Genomic DNA, 22991 nt, shown 5'->3' on the forward strand with positions numbered 1-22991 from the left:
CGTGAGGTCACTTGCCAACAAAACCAACGAGCTGACGGCGCTAGTGAACAGCCAGCCGGTCTACAAGGAGAGCAGCCTGCTTATCTTCATGGAGACATGGCTGCAGGGGACAACACCAGATAGTGTGATCGACCTGGCCGGCTTCACGCTGGTCAGAGCGGACCGGGGGACATAGAGCGGTAAGAGGAGAGGAGGGGGACTTGCTGTCTATGTGAACTCCAAATGGTGTTGTCCCGGACATGTGACTGTGAAGGAGAGTGTCTGCACCCCTGATGTGGAACTTTTAGCGGTGGGATTATGTCCGTATTACCTACCATGGGAGTTTTCACACACCATTGCTGTGGCTGTTTACATCCCGCCGTCAGCTGCAGCGGCCAGCGCCCGTGACGTCATCCATGCTGTGATCGCGGGACTCCAAACCCAACACCCCAGCGCCCTCATACTAAGCAGTGGGGACTTCAATCATGTCTTTCTCTCTCTCCTTTCCTGACAACCTTCACACAATACGTGGACTGTGCTACGAGAGCGAATAAAATCCTGGACCTCCTGTATGCTAACGTGAAGGGATCATACAGTTCTTCTTCTCTCCCTCCTCTGGGGGAGTCAGACCATATCCTGATTCACCTCGATACCACCTACAGGCCGCTGGTGGAACAGCAGGCGGCCACCATGAGGACTGTAAAGGTTTGGTCTAAGGACACAGAGGAGGCGCTGCAGGAGTGCTTCAATGTCACGGACTGGGACCTTATTAAAGAGGGCTATGTTGAGGACATTGAAGGCCTCTTCCACTGTATCACAGACTACATCCGCTTCTGTGAGGACAACATTGTCCAGACCAAAAAGATCCGCTGCTTCTCCAACAACAAGCCTTGGATCAATAAGGACATTAAAGGCCTCCTTAAAAGGAAGAAGAGGGCTTTCATGGCTAAGGACTGGGATGGACTGAGGGCTGTTCAGAAGAAGCTTAAGAAGAAACTGAGGGAGGCCAAGAACAGCTACAGGGAGAAGATAGAAGCCAAGATGGGGCAGGAGAACTCCAGAGAGCTGTGGAGTGGCATGAAACGGATGACAGGCTTCAACAGACCTGCACTCAGAACTGAGGGAGACCCAGAGTTTGCTTCTGAGCTGAACCTATTCTTTAATAGGTTCGACACAACCCCCACCTCTGTGAGCTCAGGAAGTGGATCTGGGTCTTCACACCCCACCCCAGCCCCCACTCACACCTCGACTGGAGACTCTGCCTCTGCCCCCTCCCCCATCATGGACACATCTCTGCCCCCCTCCCTCAGCTGGCTAGTGGCTCCTACAGACAGTTCATTCCCACCCCTCCACCCACTCACCTTGGACACTGACATCACCCAGCACCCTTCCCCCTCCCTCTCTTCCTGCCTCACACTCACGTCCAGCCAGGTACAGAGGGAGCTCTCCAAACTCCGCACCAACAAAGCCAGTGGGCCAGACAACATCAGCCTCAGGGTCCTCAGAGCGTGTGCCGGGCAGCTTGCTGGAGTCTTTCAGCACCTCTTTAACCTCTCCCTGAGGTTGATGAAAGTGCCCAACCTGTGGAAGACTTCCTGCATCATCCCGGTACCTAAGAAAGGACGTCCCAGCGCTCTCAATGACTACAGACCCATGGCACTGACGTCGCATGTCATGAAGACCTTTGACAGGCTGGTTCTTCAACACCTGAGGACTCTGCTCTCTGCTTTCTTGGACCCTCTGCAGTTTGCATACCAGCAGCACATCGGCGTGGAGGATGCTATCATCTTCCTCACCCACAATGCCCTGTCACATCTGGAGAGGCCTGGGGGCACCGTGAGAGTCATGTTCTTGGACTTCTCTAGTGCATTCAACACCGTCAGGCCCTCCCTCCTGGGGGAGAGGCTGTTGGAGATGCAACTGCACCCCAACACCACAACTTGGATCCTGGACTACCTCACTGTCCGGCCGCAGTATGTCAGGGTGGACGGCTGCATCTCTGAGGTGGTTACAAGCAGCACAGGAGTACCCCAAGGAACCGTCCTGGCATCCTTCCTCTTCACCCTCTTCACCTCTGATGTCCGGTTCAACTCAGGTTCCTGTCACCTCCAGAAGTTTTCCGATGACTCCTCTATTGTTGGATGCATTACTAATGATGACAAGGGGGAGTACAGAGGACTGATTGAGAGCTTCGTCACGTGGTGTGACAGCAACAACCTGAAGCTCAACATCAGCAAAACCAAGGAGGTGGTTGTGGACTAACGGAGGAGCAGGAAGTCCCCTGCCCCCATCATCATCCAGGGGGAGGAAGTGGAGAGGGTGGACTCATATTGGTACCTTGGAGTCCACATCAACAATAAACTGGACTGGTCCCACAACACGGACGCCCTCTTCAGGAAGGGACAGAGCAGGTTGTTCTTCCTGAGGAGACTCAGGTCGTTTGGCGTCTGCAGCAGGCTCCTGAAGACTTTCTACCAGTCTGTGGTGGCCAGCGCACTCTTCTTTGCCGTGGTGTGCTGGTAGGGTGGCATCAAGACTGGTGAGGCCAACAGGCTTAACAAACTGGCCCGTTCTGTTGTGGGCCGTCAATTAGGCAATCTGGAGACTGTGGCAGAGAGGAGGATCATGGACAAAATCAGGGCAATCCTGGACAACCCCTCTCACCCTCTCCACAAGGAGCTGTGCGACATGGGCAGCTCGTTCAGCCAGCACATCAACCCTCCCAGAAGCAGAACTGAGCGCTTCAGGCGCTCCTTTGTGCCCACCGCCATCAGACTCTTAAACAGCAGCAGAGGCCACAGTACATCACTGCGCTGACCCCCCCTCCCTGTCATTACTGTACATAACTCCTGTTGATTACTGTATTTAACTCTTGTTACCCTTCACACTGTCACTTTAATATCACTGTCACTTTATTTCACTGCACTGCATAACTCAGTTGTCCTGGATGACACTTTTTTCTACATGGTGAATACCTCATACTGTTTGCTGCTACTGGTCAGTCTATTGTTTCCCCTTTTTGTTTTGTTTATTATACGTCACCCTTGGTTTGTCCTAAAATTATGTGTAATTCTTGAACCCAATGCATGCTACTACCCTTGTATCCTTGTACTTGCCCTGTGCTGCTGCAATAATTCAATTCAGTTCAATTCAATTTTATTTATATAGCGTCAATTACAATCAAATTGTCTCAAGACGCTTTACGGAACCCATATGCCTGACCCCCAGAGCAAGCCCAAAGGCGACAGTGGCAAGGAAAACACCCTTTTAACAGGGAAAAAACCTCAAGCAGAACCTGGCTCTGTATAAGGGGGACCCATCTGCCTGCTGGGGCAGATGGGTCAAGGGGGAGGGATGGGAGAAGAGGGAGGGGTGGAAAAGCAAGGAAAATACAACACACATTTGGATGCATGTATGACAAAATATGTGACTCAAAGTATAAGCTGACATTGAAAACTGACTCATAATTTACTCTTATGATGTACGGCTCTGACATTAAACATACTATATATATGAGATTAATGCACTCCTCAAGCACCGCTCCGAATTTTTGATAAAGCGCACAAGGCAAAACTATTATTTCAATAGTGCGAGGCCCAGCCATTTGCTGGCACTATGTCTCAAACGAACATTTTGCTGACATTGCGGCTGTTAAGTCAAAAGAAGGGGTGGTGCACACAGAACCTAGGGAGATAAATAAAACTTTTAGCACATTCTTCTCGGAGCCGCATACCTCTGAGGTTGTCCACGAGGTGGCTAAATGTGAGAAGTTCTTATCTGAAATACAATTGCCAATGCTCAATAGGGCAGAAGCGGACTCCTTGGACGAGCCCATCTCAATGGAGGAGGTCAATGCGGCAATTCGAGATATGCACAAAGGCAAGTCGCCCCGTTTTGACGGGATACCACCTGAATTCTACTCTACATTTTGGGATTGCCTCGGCCCTTCTATGGTGGGGATGTTTCATTACGGGATAGAAAATGGGGCCTTTTCCAGAGATGTTAATGTGGCCATCATATCCTTACTGCTTAAGAAGGGCAAGGATCCCACGGAGTGCGCAAACTATAGACCTATCTCTCTCCTCAATTCTGACCTCAAGATTTTTGCCAAGGTGCTAGCACGCCGGTTACAGGTTTATATGATTAAATTGGTTCACTGTGACCAAACTGGCTTTATTAGTTCCAGACTAGCATCTGATAATGTTAGAAGATTGCTACATATCATTAATGGTGCAGTGAACATCAGGTCCCCGGCTGCTGTGCTCTCACTGGATGCCATGAAGGCATTCGATCGGCTAGAGTGGCCCTATCTGTTGGCTGTGCTCGAGAGGATGGGTTTGGGTGCCACTTTTATTGGGCTGGTTAAAGTGCTTTATTGCAATCCAACCGCTATGGTGCTAACTGGCAAGATCTGCTCCCCACCATTTAAAATAGGCAAGGGCTCCAGGCAGGGATGCCCCCTGAGTCCTCTTCTTTTTGCCCTCTCACTGGAGCCACTTGCGCAGACAATTCAGCAGTCTTCTCTGATCTCCCCTATATCAATCAATGGTACACAGCATCATATCAGCTTATATGCTGACGATATCTTATTATTTGTGGAGAATGCTGCTCAGTCCGTGACCCACGTGCTCTCAATTTTTGACCAGTTTAATGGCATTTCAGGTTATAAAATAAACTGGTCAAAATCTGCCCTTATGCCATTGAACGAAGCAATGAGATCTGCCACCGTATCACCTTTGATTCCAATTGTGAAGCAGTTCAAATATTTAGGTATAGAAATTTTCCCCTCCCTGCAATCCATTATAAAACACAATTTTGAGGACAACCTCAACAAAGTCTGCCTTGATTTAAACAGATGGTCTTCCCTACCCAACTCTCTTCAAGCTAGAGTGTCGATAATAAAAATGAATATCCTTCCCCGTGTCAACTTTGTGAGCTCAATGCTCCCCCTGCCCCCTCCAAGCAAATTTTGGAATAAACTACACTCTGCCGTCTCTAAATTTGTGTGGCATGGGAAGCGCCCCCATCTCAAGCTGTCCTTATTACAAAGAGCTAAAGCTCATGGCGGCCTACCGTTGCCTAATTTTGAATTTTATTATTGGGCCTTCACGTTACGCCCGCTTCTTCAGTGGCTCAACCCAGCAGCCAATGTCTCATGGCGAGAACTCGAAGAAAGTTTGGTGCATCCCATTGAATTAAAGGACATCTTATATTCCAGTGTAACCACTCAACAATGCAGGACTTGTTTTGGACCTATAGTTTCCCAATTAGTGAATGTATGGAGAGCTGCAGAGAAACTCTGTAAGATTTCTTTAAAATGGAATCTGCTCTCTCCTGTGTTCAATAATTTTGGCCTTCTCCTAGGTGGACAGCCGATTAAACTCCCGAGTTGGAGTGCTAGGGGGATTCACACCTTGGGGGACTTGTTTAATGGGAATGGTTTACGTACATTTCAAGATTTACGACAGAGTTTTAATTTACCAGGTACTTCTTTCTTTTTTTATTTGCAATTGAGATCATCTATGAAAGCCTATGGGGTCCCCTGGCAAACTCCACTTGCAATGCACCCTTTACATGAAGTATTCAGCAGTTTCAGGTCCTCTCGGGGTCTGGTATCACGGCTATACTTGTACTTGTTGGAATACAGCTATGAACCTTTGATGTTAGACACGACATGGAGGAATGACTTGCCGAATCTGGACCCAGAGTTCAGCTGGGACTCTGTCTGGGACAGTATCCCACTTGCATCAAGGAATCCGGACCATCAGCAGATCCATCTGAACATTATTCATAGGACATACCTGACTCCTCGCAGACTTCACGCTATGAAGCTATTGGGTAGTCCCAACTGTACATTATGCTCTTCAAAAGCACTGGGAACTTTCTTCCATATGATGTGGGAGTGTCCTGGGGTTACAGACTTTTGGGCTATGGTTGCGAGAGAACTCTCAACTCTTCTGGAGACTGTCATTCCCCCCTCCCCATCTGTGCTATTGTTGAACGATGTATCCCAACTTCAGTTAAGGACTATACAGAAATGTGTCTTCTTCTCTGGACTAACGGCAGCCATGAAGTTGTCGGCCTTGAGGTGGAAGCCCCCTCACACACTGTCATTCCGCCAATGGGCTCTCACATTTTTAGACGTTGTATACCTCGAACTATCTACTGCTTGGCTGCATGGTGCAAGGGAAGATAATGTCAATATATGGTCACACATTGCTGAGAAGATTAACCCCTTAGTCCCTACAGCCCCCACCGGTGGGGGCTGTAGGGACTAGGAGTAGGTGCCTCACAAACAGGGCTCAGGGACTAAGGGGTTAAGGAGTTGGTCTGATATACCTACGGCTTTGTCACAGAATCACTTGTTATTTTTTGCTTTGTTTTTAATTTTTGTACCTGTCTGCTAGTTTTTGTTGGACCTGGGTGGGTGGGAAGGGATGGGTTTTATGTTTTGTTTTCTCTGGTTAACTGTTACTATTCAAAGTGGTTGTAATCTCTGGCTCAGATTTGCAATAAATAAAGAAAACATTTGATCACAAAAAAAACCATACTACATATATAGCTAGCAGTAAAATTCAAACAGTATGTAGATAAGCATAACAAGTATAGTGAGGGCGATGCAGAGTTGACTGGTGGAAAAGGGGAGCTGGAAGCGGAGGGCTGGAGGAAGGTCAGCAGCAACATCCCACAATGGACATGGTGGAGACTAGACCAGTTGGTGGAACATCGACCGCAGATCTGAAGCATCCAGCTCTGGGACCAGGGACACGCGGAGAAATAACACAGGGGCAAACAGAGTGAATGTAATGCAATAACGGTATACATATTAAATGTAAAGGTAGATAGAGAAGGGCTCAGTGCATCAAGAGAAGTGGAAGACACAAGCCGAACCCCTGTGGGTCACCCAGTCAGCCCTAACAATAAGATTTGTCAAAAAGGAACGTTTTAAGCCTGGTCTTAAAAACAGAGAGGATATCTGCCTCCCGAACCCAAACTGGGAGCAGGTTCCACAAGAGAGGCGCCTGATAACTGAAGGCTCTGCCTCCCATTCTACTTTTAGAAATTCTAGGAACAACAAGTAAGCCTGCAGTTTGAGAGCGGAGAGTTCTACTAGAATAATATGGTACTATCAGATCTTTAAGATATGATGGAGATTGGTTATTAAGAGCTTTATATGTCAGAAGAAGGATTTTAAATTCTATTCTGGATTTAACAGGAAGCCAGTGAAGAGAAGCAAGTATAGGGGAAATATGATCTCTTTTGCTAACTCCTGTCAGTACTCTCGCAGCAGCGTTTTGGATCAACTGTAGATGTTTGAGAGAGCTATTTGGACAACCTGATAATAAGGAATTGCAATAGTCAAGCCTGGAAGTAACAAAAGCATGAACTAATTTTTCTGCATCACTCTGAGACAGAATGTTCCTGATTTATATAAATACCTGAATTTCCCCTCTTGGGATCAATAAAGGATTATCTTATCTTATCTTATCTTATCTTATCTTATCTTATATACTACAGAAAATAAAAGCACACAACACTTCTGTCATAAAACCAAAGAAAATAGCAGATGCCTTTGCAGAGTATTACAAATCTTTGTATAAAAACTCAGACACCTGCACAGCTAATGTGGAACTAGCAGACTTTCTTGAGCACTTCAATCCATCTGAACAACCCGAAGTAGTAACTAAGAAGCTTGATGAGCCGATTACAACAGTAGAGATTATGCAGGTGATCTCATCACTTAAAAACAATAAGAGCCCAGGGCCAGATGGCTGTATAAATTAGTTTTACAAGTCCTTTCAGGACTTACTGACTGCCCTGATACTATGAACTTATCATCATGCATTAGAATTGTAGTAATATATAGAGAGGATGAAGAGAGAGTGCCAATCCTGTAGACCAATATCAATATTTAATGGGGAACTGCACATAATAACTGCGATTTTGGGAAGAAGGGTTAGTCAGATAATCATCCAAATCATCCACCAGACTGGTTTTATGATGGGGAGACACTATGGAGACAATTTAAGACATTTAATAAACATAATACCACATCTAAGAGATTAGAAATTAAAAACTATCTTTAAATGAACAAAAGACATTTAAAAACAGTATTATAGCAGTACCTAGTCCAAATGCTAGAACAGTTCTAATTCGGTCAGAACTTTGTCAATCAGATTCAGGCTTTCCTTTTTTTGTTTGTTTTTTAAGATGATGTTGCTGTTTTGGCTGGCAGCTGAATAAAGAAAAAAGCAGAAACATACACTGAACCTGAAGAAAATGTGAATGAAAATTAAGTTAAAAATAAAATGACGGTTACTGTGGGTGAGGCTGCCACTGAGAGCCAGCATGGCCTTGATAGGAGTATGTGAAAACACACAAGCCTCAGTAGATGGCAGTGGAAATGATCTGAATGAGTCACACACTCTGACTGATCACTGATGACCTAAGAAGCTGTCTACCCAGATGATGGTAGGTCTGTCAGTATGGAGTAAGCTATAAACATACACACACAGACACACTAGCCTTTCCTAGCCTTTCACACTAACCCTGACCATTGGAGGTAAGTGCTCAACCCAATTCTGACTCTGAACTAAACCTTAAAGCTGCTGTCCGGAGTTTCCGTTTGTTTTCAATTTATGTATCATTTTTTAACAAAGCTTAAATGTGTTAGTCTAGTTCGATACTATAATATAAAGTTAGTATAACGCGATATGAAAATTTATTCCTGAGCTCCGCCTTCCTCTCATAGACCCCCATGTTATTCCAAAAAGCGCCAGTCGCTGCCGACCAATCAAGTTCGAGCTTCAGCTTTGTCATGCTGTCAATCAACGGTTACGCGCACAGCAAGCAAGCCCATGCAGAGGTGGGTGAGCTACGCACTACGCAACCGCGCACACATTTGTTTTGCTTGTGGAGGAGAGAGCATCAGGGCTCAGCAACTTCCAGAAAAGTTACCAATCCCACGGCTTGTCAGGCCAAGAGACTGCAGGACGTTTTTTGGCTCGGGGTGCTCGCGTCGCTCCCCGACCACGGCCTCCATAGCCCGCCTGACGGCTTCGTTTAGATGCCCGACCTCTGGAGGAAGATGTTGGGGCGTCTGGGACATACTCTTCGTCAGAGGAGTCATGCAATTCTGAACTCTAGATAGAAATAAATAAACAATGTAACACATATACACGCGTAAATGCACTTAGTTTGATAAACGTCATCGAGAGGGATACACGAGTGTAATCACATATTGAAACTTTACTCGTTCGTCCTAGCAGATTCATGTTATTTTGGTATTAGGACAAGTTAGACTCAATACAGAATTCTAACGTAATTCCTTTATTATTTACTAAATGTACTAAATGTAGAAGAGTGGAAAACAGCAAAACAGGCAAGATGCTGCAGCACTCCGGGCACTCCTCTCATGTACTGCGCGCGTGCACAAATAAAGGGGTGAAATCAGAGGGATGGAGGGTGGGACCACCAGTGTTTTGGGAGACGCTGCGATTCAAATTCCGGACAGCAGCTTTAACCTCATTCAAACTTTAACCCTAATATAAAGATTCATTCATAAATGGTGAATTGATAGTTTCCAGACATAGATGATAAAATTATATTATCTGTATGCAACAAACCAAACCATTACAAGCAGGAACTAGTAAATTTCCAGAAGCCAATGAAAAACTCAAATGAAATATATGTAACTGGTTAGGGTTAGAATACAAATACAAAGAATTTGTATTGTAAGCCTGATCATATTTAACTTGAAGGGCCAAACTTTGTAGCTAAAAAAGTATTTGAAATAGAGCTTTAGCAATTGCAAGGTCCCATAAATTTAATAGAAGTTGTTACATAAATTGGACTACACAGGCCAGCCTCAGTTCCCCGTGTGCATCAGTGGGTTTTGGATGTCAGTGACCCTGCCGGTTTACAGATTGTTACTATGCCAAGGAATGCAGTGGAGTTATGTGACAATCAACGTACGTTTGTTCTTCTGTTAATCTTTCTTTCTGTGTGCAACATTACTCAAAAATGGACTAACCGATTTGGATGAAATTTTCAGTGAAGGTGTTGATCCTCAGGGCCAGTAATCCCCGAATTAACCTGTTCAGCTGTCAGGGAATCACTGGACCAGCTCTCCATCCTACGGGTCCGGTTCTACTGCCCCCTGAGGTCTTACTCAGAGGGATGCTGCAGTACTGTTAAGCTGGTAACACGAGGAAAATTCGCCTAGCTGTCTCACTGCCTACATCCAGACGCCTATCCCTGCTTCCTCTGATAATTAATTTAACCGAGTAGCCACTTCGGTATAGTTAAATTTGACCACCAGACACGCCCGTTAACGGCAGCTTTTCCTCTCATAGATCTGGCACTTGGTAAATTGCTAGGTTTATTCAGAGGTTATGGACATGTAGACAACCTCTAGGATATGTTTATACTGGGCCAGCCTGGCCCCGATGATTAGGTAACCTTTCAGAACCTTGCTATTATCATGCACACTGTAATCTGACTTACTACATCCAGAGCTAGATGTATAAGTATTTATTCAGGGATAATACAGAATAGAAATAGAAATTGAAAAATAAAAAATAGCACTTGCAATTTGTTGTCTTTAATTGCAGAATAATGCTTTATTAATATATTTTTAGCAGGGCAAAAGCGTAGCCAATAAATCATCAGACAAATAATCAAACATTAGATAATATTCAACACACTCAGCCTAATCCTCAACTGGTCTTATGCTTTCTTAAAAAGGGGAGTGTGAGTTACCCAATGTAACCTGTAATTTGGAGGGAGTAGAGCAGCACGGTGTGGCCACACCCGGCTGCTCACCTGAGCCCGCCAAGGAACCCAGGGGGAAGCTGGAGAGAGCGTTAGTCCAAATTTCAGGTCTGCTTGTAATCCAATTTTGTGATTTTGGGCCAGGAAAAAAAACTTTGTTAATCCATTCAGGTGTTATTCCTCTGGAAATAATAGAATCCAGTGATACTCCATCAGTCAATTGTCAAGTCCTGATCACAATCTTGTAATCCTTAACAATGAAAAAGATGCAGTTCCTTTAGTCCATTATTCCATCAGAACAGTCCTTCCTTCTGCAGACCAAGTTATTCCACTCAACCAGAGCTACGTGGTAATCATCCCCTGTGCTCAGACTGATGTCTGGATTGCACCCAGGCAGATACCCGCAACAATCTCCCAACTTGCGTCTCGATCAGATGCAATTTATAATTTACTGAACCTTATGCATATGGAATGACTCCATGATCTCATACTAAATTAACTTGAGCAATAACTTCATCTCTACCCCCTCCCAACTCGCACACTTGCCCCATACACTGACCGCATGATCACCCCCACTTTTAAGGAACTGAAACTGTCTGTTTTGGACTGTCCAGACAGCCCATCTTGCCCCCCCCTGATCTCTCCTGTCTGCAACTCAGCACAGGCTCCTGATCAGGAAATGGAAAAGCGGATGTCAGCCTCTAACTGTCGCTGGCATCCCATTGTGCAATCTTTTGGACAATGTGTACAGACTTATTAAAAAAACCCAATCTATTTTGAGTCTAGTGACCTTTACTGTGAACACTTGACCCGAGTTCACTTAACTCGTGACTTCTCACCTCATTACAAAGTTAAAACCCTCTTATTTTAACAGTAGTCAAATCAAAACTCTTAAAAGCATTCCCATTTCATAACGCATAAGTTCCTCTTTTTCGTCAAATCTATCAAAAACATCAGTTTTCACAGTGAGCTGCTGTTCTGACTTCTACACTGTTTCAACATTAAAGAATGTAAGAATATAAAAGTGTAAGCATTTGATTAATTCACACACATTCATTTGGTTATAGCGTACTGCATTTTAAATCACAGGTTCATATATCATACCGCGCTTCTCTCATTCTGCCGCCGCTCCTTCATAATTCCATCCTTATGGCTGACTAGGGATCCCATATCCATGACCAGGAATATTGACAAAGGTCAGAAACGACACAGGGACCACCTCATTAGATTTTGGCCGTGATGCAGCTTATATTCTGGGTCCACGGATTTGTTAAAGATTTCGGTATCATTGTGAGATAGCGGCAAGGCATCACTGTAACTATGACAAGTGAACGCTAAATCAGCTGCCTGTTGACGATCACCTTGATTGCGAGCCTACTACAAATCCACCCCTGCAGACACACCCCATGACATCTGCTGCTTTGGAGATGCGCTGATCCAGTTGTCATGTCACTAAAATTGGAGCCTGGTCAAAGCCTCTCGGATTCTTACTTTGCCTATTTGTCCTGCTTCCAACACGTCAACTTCAAGCCCTGACTGTTCACTGGCTCCATTATATATCCAGTTATAGCAGGTATCAGTGTAACAAGAACATCAGTATCAGTGGTTTTAATGTTATGCCAGTGTACATCCACAAGCCTTTTGTAAGCCAACCATCAATAGGTCTTTATATTTTTGATAATATTTTAGTTTTTACAGCTGCTTTTATATTACGAGGCCAATTTTACATGTGTTCCACCTTTTTTGGAGAACTGTTTAGAACTGCAATAATATAATGCAACAAAAAAGTATTTATTTAATAGAAATAGGTGAATAATAAATATGTGGTTTAGGAATAAAGTGAACTGGTCAGATAATGTAACATAAGGAACCTGTAAATGTGTTGAAACTTGAGAGCATGTTAGTTGCAGAAATGATGGAAAAGCTAAGAGTTTGTGAGTGAAGACTAATACAAGGCACAGCAAGAAATTTTGTGCAACCACAAAGTAGCTGAGTTGCTTTATGACTTAACCCATAAATTGATTTTATTTTTCCATGTTGTATTTGCAGTGCTGAAAAGGACCAAGAAGAGTAAGAATGACCTCATTAGTGCAGAGGAGGGGGAGGACCACTTCACTGACATCTCATCTGTTGGTGAGGACAATATCTGAGACATGTCCCCAATGTCTCTGATTGTTGAAGGCAACACACTTACTGCTTGTTGATGAGCTGATGAGTTGCTGTCTTTTGGCAAATTGTATGGTACTAAATTAACTTTCATAGTCTTACAGCATGTTGTTGAGGTAGACGACAAGGTTCGAGGTTCTAGTTTAGATTTTAGTGACATTTCGGGTAAAAAAATCTATTTCTGTTTCATGGACTCAAAATATATCAATCTCGGGTCAAATTTTCTCAGGAATCTGAAAATGGAATCATTTATGCACAGTCTTTTATGATTTCCACAATACCAGATGCACCACTCACACCCTCATTGCATTTTGTTATTCCTCGCTGAAAGGCACATTTAACAATTGATCCAATACTGTCTGAAATGTTTTTCCCTTCATTGGCCTCAAAGTACCCATATGAAACTATACTCATATGAAAGCATTTCCTCAGTTGTTCTGGCTGGATATATTGACTTTATCATTGAATAAGTACGTGAATACATGCAAAATTGGCAGACGTTTTCTAAAACAAATATGAAAACCTGGCCGTAAAAAAAACTTGATCTCAATTTATTAAAGTTGTTAGGCTAAAACAATGTAAACTGCTTATAGCCCATATAAATGGGTATAAGTGATTCAATTTTGGTTGACAATTGAGTGAATGCAAGTTTTTTTTTTACGACAGCATGTATTTTTTTCACAAACTGAAAATTGATGGGGGTAGGGTAGGTAAAAGTTATAATTTTACTTAACTAATGTTAGAATAGACTTATGTGCTGGGTACTGCTTTATTCCCAACTAAATTACAAAGAGATTGCTGTATAGTACATGCAGATTTACAATTAAATCACTCTATAGGGTGAATCAAAAGCCAAATTCTTACCTACAGTCTCAAAATTTCCAAGCAAAATTGTCACCGGACATCTTCGGAAGAACTCGCTGGAATGACATCATTTCTAATTGCACCCACTGAAACTGATACTCACTCAAAAGAACACAACATTGAGCTCTTATTCTAAGGTTAATAGTAAGCAAGTAACCAATAATTTGCAAGCAGCAACAGGATTAATGTGTGTATTCAAATTATTTTGTCACCAAAATATGGTCATTTTCACCTACTTTTCAGCAAACATCAAGCAAAAGGTCACTAAAGGGCTAGGGATTTTTTTAGAATATAGCACAAATTTTTGGTGCTATATTCTAAAACTACACTATTTTTTCTAAAAGAAAACACAAGACATTGCATGTAAGCTACCCATATATTCCACAGTATTTTTTTTCCACACTGATGTCACAAAAACCTAACTCAAACTTTCAACCTTGTCCTTAGAGAGCATAAACAATATTTTATGAAAATAACATTTTTTAATTTATAATTTTTTGAATATTGATAATTGGACTTTATTTGATGAAGTCTTTGATTTTTAACTTGCCCTGACCCCTACATTAATGTTGGGACTGTGACAAAATAAGCTAGAGAGTTGGTTGACATAATGAAATGTCACGGAAGAAAGATTGCTTTTGCTTTATTTTCAAGAAGTTCTTGAACTTCAATGCACTCGATTCAGTGATGTTTAAGCTTTAACAGTGCTACATGTGGAATTCAAGGCTTTTTAGGGACTTTCATATTTCCAGAAATTTACACTACACATATTTTACTACTATATTACTATATACTATATTACTATTGTATGAGCTAGCTGATTAGGAAAAAAGGTCTCATATTGTGCAGGTCAAACCTTAACTCAATGATATGGACAGAAGTATAAACATATCAGTGGCTGTGTGTTATATTTTTTAACTTACCTCTCATTTATATACATTGTCATTGCCTAGGTGTTAGGTCACAACATCCAAACATCACCAAAGAAAGAGATGTGCAATTCTGCCGAAAAAATCCTCATTCAGAACAAAGCTAAAACTGAGACAGACAGACAGACAGACAGACAGACAGACAGACAGACAGACAGACAGAGTAGTAGTTGTTCAGGTGATACTATGAGTCAGATGCCTGGATTAAAATAGAGCAGGAAATTATTAGCCCACTAGTCTTCCTGTGGTAATAATGAAATTCTAATGGAACCATTTTTCTCCCTTTTGTGTCCAGTCACACTTGACATTTGGGTCTAATTTAGTTTCAGAAGATTTAATGTTGCATAGGAAGAAGAAGGCCATGGCACTGTGATCTAAAGCAGCCACAGGCTTTATTTGGGTTACATGGCAGGTGTAAAGCTCATCAGAACATATCAGTCTTCAGCTGGGAACGTATTTGTATCTCTCCATTTGTCCCTGTGGTTCCTCCCACCATTCTGTGCCAGTGGAACTCACCTCTACAAAATACAGGCTGGACTGCACTGCAGGAAATCAACTTTAGACAAACAAGTTCTTTATGCGGATGTCAAAATATACTTTTGTCCTGGTGTACTATAAGAACCAAAGCCCAGACACTTTGTCTCAAGTTTTAATTTGATTTGCTATGGTCACCTCAGTTTTAGACGTTGTAACTTTATTGGATCTTTGCATGTTTTGTACCAACTGCCCCCCCAGGGTCACCGTTTGCCCGTGCCAGTGTGAAAAGCAAGAACGAGAGCTCGTCTTACTTAAGGAGGAAAGAAAAGAGGATTCGCTTCACCATCCGCCGTCTGGTCAAGTCTCAGAGTTTCTATTGGACTGTCTTGTGTCTCGTTGGCCTTAACACGCTGTGTGTAGCCATCGTACACTATGACCAACCTGAGTGGCTCACCTATGCACTATGTGAGTACCAGCAGTTTAATTCTCAGTGAATAATACTCATATAAGCAAATATGCCTTTACTGTGTCATTATCTATCTTTCCAGTACCATTGTGTTGAAACGTTTAGACTGATCAGTTACAGCACTACACCTGCTTACAGTTTTTTTTTCAATTGCTAACAAGCATTTGTCCAGACTGAAGTCACATGTTCAAAACTCTTAACACAGCTTGCATTTCCATCATGCATCTCAGCTAAACAGTTGATCTCATCCCCAAAACTGTTTCTCACCAACAAAACACTTCATTCATGTCTCAAAATGAGCTCATTCAACCACAACACTAGAAAATAGTCTCACTTTGGAAACAAATGCTGTCAGTATTAGCACGCTGAATTACAAAATAACAACAGAGACCATTACATGAAATAAATTTTGATCTTTCAAGTTTGAATGATTTCTTTTTAGATAAATCAATATTTTATTATAAAATAAGATCTTTGCACTTTGAGTTTTCTAAATCATTGTGATATATTGCAACAAGAATGAATCATGAATGCAGCAGTTTACTTCAACAACATTTATGTATTTTCTCTGTGCCTTTGCGTAGGTACTTTGGGACCTTACAAAAAATAAAAAGTTTACTGTAAACAAAAATAAAATGTAGAATCTCAGAATTCAGGGGGCAGAATAGAAATCAAGAGATAAAACACATGTATGCTGTAACATTCACACCCTGTCGTCTGCATTTGGACTCATTTTTCCATCCACGTCACATCTTATGTCTGCTCTAGAAATGCACTGTGGGTAGAACCAGAGCCCTAGAGATAGTAAGAGTTGCGACACTCCCATAGGGTGCCGTTGTACGCTTTCTTCCGGTCTACTTCCGGGTTGTGGAGGCTTGTTTAGTTCCTAGCACTGCTTCGACAGTGATAGCCACCGTTCATTTGCACTGCAGGTCGTTGAGTATATGTGGAGGTAAGTTGATGAAATGCCTACCTCTTTTGAATTGTCAACTGCCTATATTTTATCAGAGGCTCTTTATGATGCTTATGCTGAGCTTTATTTGTATTTGCGCAGCGTAATTATATATATTTTTTATCTTGGTAGACGACCGAATTTCTGCTACTTTTTTAGCTCGACTCTGCTGTTAGCTGTGAAGTTATCTCCAGGGATATATTGACGGATTAATTGTTGATGAGTCGCTACCTCTTTTTAATTTTAACGTCTTTATATTATATCAGAAGCCCTTTGTGGTGCATACATTTATCTGTATTTGTGAATATTGGCAGATGACCGACTTTCAGGCATTGCCATGTGCTTGTTAGCTCTTCTTTGAAAGCTACCTAGCTACATCGCTACCTCTTTTAATTGTCAAGACTACGTCCTTTATATGAGACCCTTTATAATATATAAACTTATACTTGTAAGTATTTAACAAATATATTTATTAATATCTATCCTATCTATCTATCCGCCAGTATCCCGAGAGCCCTCACTGAAGACACGAAGACCCTCATTGTTTCTCCCATTGTCAATAAAACATACTATTTCATTCATCAAAGCATAATGAGTTGTTATTCTTGAATATATATTTTGTGTATGTCTTAAAATGGTTATAGTGAGTCAACTCCTGACTCATCAGAAGTGGCTGGACACTATCTGCTGAATGGACTGTTGTTACTCTGCTTTTCAATAACTCCCAGACTAGGGGTAAGTGAATCAGAGAAATATAGACATTGTCTGGAAATACAATAATCCAGCTGGGCAAAAATTAACATCTTCAATCATCTTACATTTCTGTGTAAAAGTCGATTTTCCATGCTAACACGAATGTGAAACATTCCCTCCAAAACCCCAAAAGTGTCTTTAATATGTCACCTTACGGCTCAAAATGTAAAACTGACATTTACATACGTACTCCAAAGAATTAATAATCAAACAAGTACTTGGAGGTGTGATTTTATTCCTTTTTTACCGTGAAATCGCCGCTCTCAGTCCCATAGAAGGAAATGACAGCGCTGCCTGTTTGGAACTATTCAGGCTTACATGAACCACGTGACCGCCCCGCTGCGAGAGCATGAGTGTCGCAACTCTTACTATCTCTAGGGCTCTGGGTAGAACCTTTCTGAGTGTCTCCTTTATATGGTTTCGTACTACGGAGCCCCCTAGGGGACATCCTTCCTGTTTGTGTTATATCCCTTCCTGTTGTACTTTTTCTCCTCCGCGTTTGTATTTTATTCCTTCGCGTTGTACTTTCTCTCCTCCGCGTTTGTGTTTTATCCCTCCGCGTTTATTTTTTAAGGAACACTTTTGTCATTTTTGCCCTCCGCCTTTATTTTTTAAGGAACACTTTTGTCATTTTTGCTGTTGACAAGTTGTTTTTCAAAGACGGAGTTCGCGTTCAAAGTCGAACTCCGCGTTTAAAAACGAACTCCGCGTTCAAAGTCGAACTCTGTCTTGGGCCCGAGCAGTGTCACTCAGTCAGTCTGTTGAGCGTGCAGCAGGGGAGTCAGAGGACGGATTCCTACGGTACTACTTCCTGTCCAAACTTAGTTTGGAGGTTTGCTTTGCCTGGCACACCGGCTGATCATCACCTTGGGACATTACACGCCAAACGGTAAATAATTATTTTAATGAATACCACAGTGCTTCGTCTATTGTTCTGAACTCTGCTTATCTGAAGTCACATTAGCCCTTTCTGTATTTATCGCAGTTGGACTGCTTCGGTTTGCACGCTGGCATGAAGCTAAAAGGAGCGCTCGTTTTTGTCAACGTTTCTACTGACCAAACCGCGACTGTTTCTCTGAATGTATAAAAAGCGCACCGTCCCACGCGCGGTCCCACTGAACAAAGTAGAAACGTTGACAAAAACGAGCGCTCCTTTTAGCTCGCGGAGTTCGTTTTTAAACGCGGAGTTCGACTTTGAACGTGGAGTTCGACTTTGAACGCGAACTCCGTCTTTGAAAAACAACTTGTCAACAGCAAAAATGACAAAAGTGTTCCTTAAAAAATAAACACGGAGGGATAAAACACAAACGCGGAGGAGAGAAAGTACAACGCGAAGGAAAAAAACACAAACGCGAAGGAAAAAAACACAAACGCGAAGGAATAAAATACAAACGCGGAGGAGAAAAAGTACAACAGGAAGGGATATAACACAAACAGGAAGGATGTCCCCTCGGGGGCTCCGTAGGTTTCTGATGAGGCCAAACACAGATCACCTGAATTGGTTTTCAGCTGACAACTACACTCAGCTGTGTTTGGAATTAGATAATCTTTTTATTTATTTTTATTGTCAATACTTTGATATGATTTTCAATAGATTTCAATGCGGCTGCAGCAGAAATTCCCCATGCCCCCCCCATCATTCTTTTTTGATTGTGTTTTTAACTGTTTTGAACACAGTGTGTTAGCATTTGAAAAATGTGCTGTAAAAGTCTAGTGTTTTGCATGTGGTGAACTAGTAACTGAGAGTAGAGTTCATGAATTTTGGTGACTGTGGTCACTGAATGCATTTTGTGTGAAAGCAATGGAAAATGATTCGCAGTTCGGTCCACATGGACTTCTGTTTTGCAGACCGTGTTAAGAGTTTTGAACATGTGACTTCAGTTTCGACCAGTGTGTGTTAGCAATTGAAAAAAAACTGTAATATGGTGCAAGTCACCCTTGTGGTGCCAAAATATTCTTGAATGATCTGGGCATGGACATAGTATCACTTGGGGTGTCTTGTAGTGTGTACATGTTTGCAGACCACGTACACACCTTTCATGGAAACGGTACTCTCTGATGGCTGTGGCCTCTCTCAGCAGTACAGTGTGCCCTGCCACAAAGCAAAAATGATTCAGGAATGGTTTGAAGAGCACCACAACGAGTTTGAAGTGTTGACTTGACCTCCAAATTCCCCAGATCTGAATCAAGTCTAGCATCTGTGGGATGTGCTGGACAAACAAGTCCGATCCATGGAGGCCCCACCTCACAACTTACAGGACTGAAAGGATCTGCTGCTAACATCTAGCTGCCAGATACTACACCTTCAGACATTTAGTGGAATCCATGCCTTGGCGGATCAGGGCTGTTTTGGCAGCAAAAGGGGGACCAACACAATATTAGGCAGGTGGTCATAATGTTATGCCTGATCAATGTAGGTCCAAGATTTTCCAGCAGAGCATTGAATTGTAATGATAACAAATGTTATTTATTTCACCTGTCAGTGGTGGTAATGCTGTGACTGACTGAAGTTAAACTACCGGTAGTTATAGGCCAATTTGGGATTTTCAGGGCCAATGTTTACTGATAATCTAAGAAAGACAAGTGCCCATATTTGTAACTGATATACATTAAATACTATATATTACAGTTTTTTCAATTGCTAACAAGCATAGGTCGAAACTGAAGACACATGTTCAAAACTCTTAACACAGCCTGCATTTCCATCATGCATCTCAGCTAAACAGTTAATCTCATCCCCAAAGCTGTTTCTCACCAACAAAACACTTCATTCATGTCTCAAAATGAGCTCATTCAACCACAACACTAGAAAATAGTCTCACTTTGGAAACAAACACTGTCACTCTGAGCACACTGAACCACAAAATAACAACAACAGAGAGCATTACATGAAATAAATTGTAATCTTTTGAGTTTGAATGATTTGTTTTTCTATAAATCAGTATATTCTAAAATAAAATCTTTGCACTTTGAGTTTTCTAAATTATTGTAATATATTGCAACAAGAATGAATCAGGAACACAGCACTTTACTTCAAGAACACTATTTTTTCTGTGCCTTTGCATAGGTTCTTTGGGACCTTACAAAAATAAAACATTTACTGTAAACATAAAAAATAAAAAGCAGAATTCATGGGGCAGAAAAGAAATCAAGAGATAAAACTCAAAAACCAGTAGCACTTGTAGGCTGCAACATTCACACCCTGTCATCTGCATTTGGCCACATGTTTCCATCCACGTCACATCTGATGTCTTCTCTGAAGATGCATTGTGGGTAGAACTTTTTTGAGTGTCTGATCCACCCCTGGCAGGCTTGGGGGAGAAATATCTCCACACCCAGCATTCATTGCATCCAGCAAGGAGAGCTGGTTGTGTGGAGAGTGATCATAAATGGAGGTAAAAACAGCACAGACATCCTGGGATGTGCAGTGAACCACGCAGTCACTGCAGCAGAGTGGTGGAATGCCACATTGTCCCACACAACAACACATGTAGTATTTATTGACCTTTCACCAATCTGCCTGCTGGCACAAGTAGAATATGAAGGTCAACTAAAAAACAAATGAGCCTCTCTGTGTTATATGGGCCAATGAGAGGTTTATGTAAAAGCAAACCATCACTGGATAGGGCTGCACACATAGTAATATTTGTGCCTCTCTGGCCTGGCACATCAACTGTTGCCTGCTGCCCAATGACATTTCTTCCTCTGCGTTTTTTTTTTTGCCAGGTTGAACCCTGCTTCATCCACATTTACAAATTAATGTGGAGTTGGTCTGGCCTCCATCTCCATGACCGTCTAAAATAAAGAAAATTTGCGGTTTTACAGCACATTATGCATAGTTATGTATGTCTTCTTGGTTAGTAACTGAACAAACATCTTACCTGAATGTATTAATAACGGAGTTGTTTGACACGTTCATCATTTCTTTCCAAAGGTACTTTGTACAGTTGCTTCATCCTTACTTGATTCTTCTCAAGGACTCTGGTAATTGTTGTAGTGCTGACGGTGTTCACATTGGTAAAGGTTGCATTGTCTCTCAGCACTCTGTCCTGAATTTCCCTCAGCTTTATGGCATTGTTTGCAATGACCATATCAATGACAGCTGTTTCCTGGACATCAGTGAAAATTCGACCTCTTCCTTCTGTAGGTGGCAACCTATGCATCCTACAGACAATACAGTGAAACACAAAATACTATAATCAATAGATTTCCCACAATGCCAGCTGATGTAAAAACAGATTACTTTTGTAAAATCTTGTACAATATGTTAATTGTGGGATCAATATGGCTGCAGCAGAAATTCACCATGCCCCCCCCTCCCCATCATTCTGTTTTGATTGTGTTTTTAACGATTTTGAACACAGCATGTTAGCATTTGAACAATGTGCTGTAAAAGTCTAGTGTTTTGCAGGTGGTGAATTAGTAACTGAGAAAAATTTCATAAATTTTGGTGACTGTGGTCACTAAATGCATTTTGTGTGAAAGCAATGGAAAATGATTCACAGTTCGGTCCACATGGACTTCTGTTTTGCAGACTGAGTTAAGAGTTTTGAACATGTGACTTCAGTTTCGACCAATGCATGTTGGCAATCAAAAAAACTGTACCCTGCATGTGAAAGCAGGGTATCTGTCATCCATAACATAACTTCATTTATAAGGATGACTATTTCTGAACATGTACTATACAGTCCCTCCAGGAATTTGCGATGTTGCGAATTTACGCGAAATCAACCAATCTCCGCGAATTTTGCAATTTTGTCCAATCACTGCAAATTTCCTGCAATTTTGGCCCGCCTCCCTTGAGTTCCACCAATCATAGCAGCACCCAGCGCAAACCTAATGCACGTACGTCACCGAATTCACTTCCTTGTTTATGGTTTGAAGATGCAGACATGTGGACACTAATGTCTCTCATTTACCAACAAAAATTGCTGCTGAACATTGTGATAAACAATTCACTGATGTTCTTCACCAAAGCGGAGCTAAACTGTTTTACACTTGTGCAATATTGTGGTGGAATACAAAAAAAGAAAAAAATCATCGATTGATAAACACTTTTTTAAAAAAACACGAAACATATTAGAATGGCTGAAATGAGCGGACAACAGACCACATAAATCACCATGATGATGGAAACTGTTGCATCCAGATCCGTTAGAACACTGAAAGAATGAGGTAAATTAGATTAATTATTCCACCAAAGAACACGGTGGAGTTATGTGACGATCAGCATATGTGAATCCTTCCTCTGTTACCAACATCACTCAAAAATAGACTCAGGGATTTGAATGAAAATTTCAGGGTCGGTCAGAAGTGGCACAAGGACCAAATGATTAGAGTGATACGGCTTAAAGTTTGGATCCACGGATTTGTTAAGGATTCATAGCAGCACGGCATCTGATAGCGGCATGGTAACCATGGCAACAAGCTACCTCAGCGGCCTGCTGACGATCACATGATTGTGATCCTACTACAAATCTACCACTGTGGACGTATCGGAAATGACACAAGGAACAACTGATTAAATTGTGGGGGTGTCTCTGAGTCCCATCAATTCCCGTCGTCCGCTGCATAGTTTGGTCACACGATTCGGTATGTACACATGCAGAACACACACCTGTCTTGGTAGAGG

General features: G+C 42.2%; 1 protein-coding gene across 12 annotated transcripts in view; it reads left to right on the forward strand.

Moving 5' to 3' along the window:
* LOC110964507 (voltage-dependent N-type calcium channel subunit alpha-1B-like) overlaps positions 1 to 22991 on the forward strand; it is a 252634-nt gene that overhangs the window by 120095 nt on the left and 109548 nt on the right. For 9 of the 12 annotated variants that reach the window (XM_051950630.1, XM_051950634.1, XM_051950631.1 and 6 more), the window contains 2 exons: positions 12802 to 12883; positions 15436 to 15653. In XM_051950630.1, the coding sequence (XP_051806590.1) occupies positions 12802 to 12883; positions 15436 to 15653 (300 nt within the window). Of the gene's footprint in view, positions 1 to 12801; positions 12886 to 15435; positions 15654 to 22991 lie in introns of all 12 variants that reach the window. The other 3 variants (XM_051950632.1, XM_051950642.1, XM_051950638.1) reach the window with 1 other exon arrangement.

The sequence above is a fragment of the Acanthochromis polyacanthus genome, chromosome 7 (assembly GCF_021347895.1).
Source record: "Acanthochromis polyacanthus isolate Apoly-LR-REF ecotype Palm Island chromosome 7, KAUST_Apoly_ChrSc, whole genome shotgun sequence".
Classification (NCBI taxonomy): domain Eukaryota; kingdom Metazoa; phylum Chordata; class Actinopteri; family Pomacentridae; genus Acanthochromis; species Acanthochromis polyacanthus.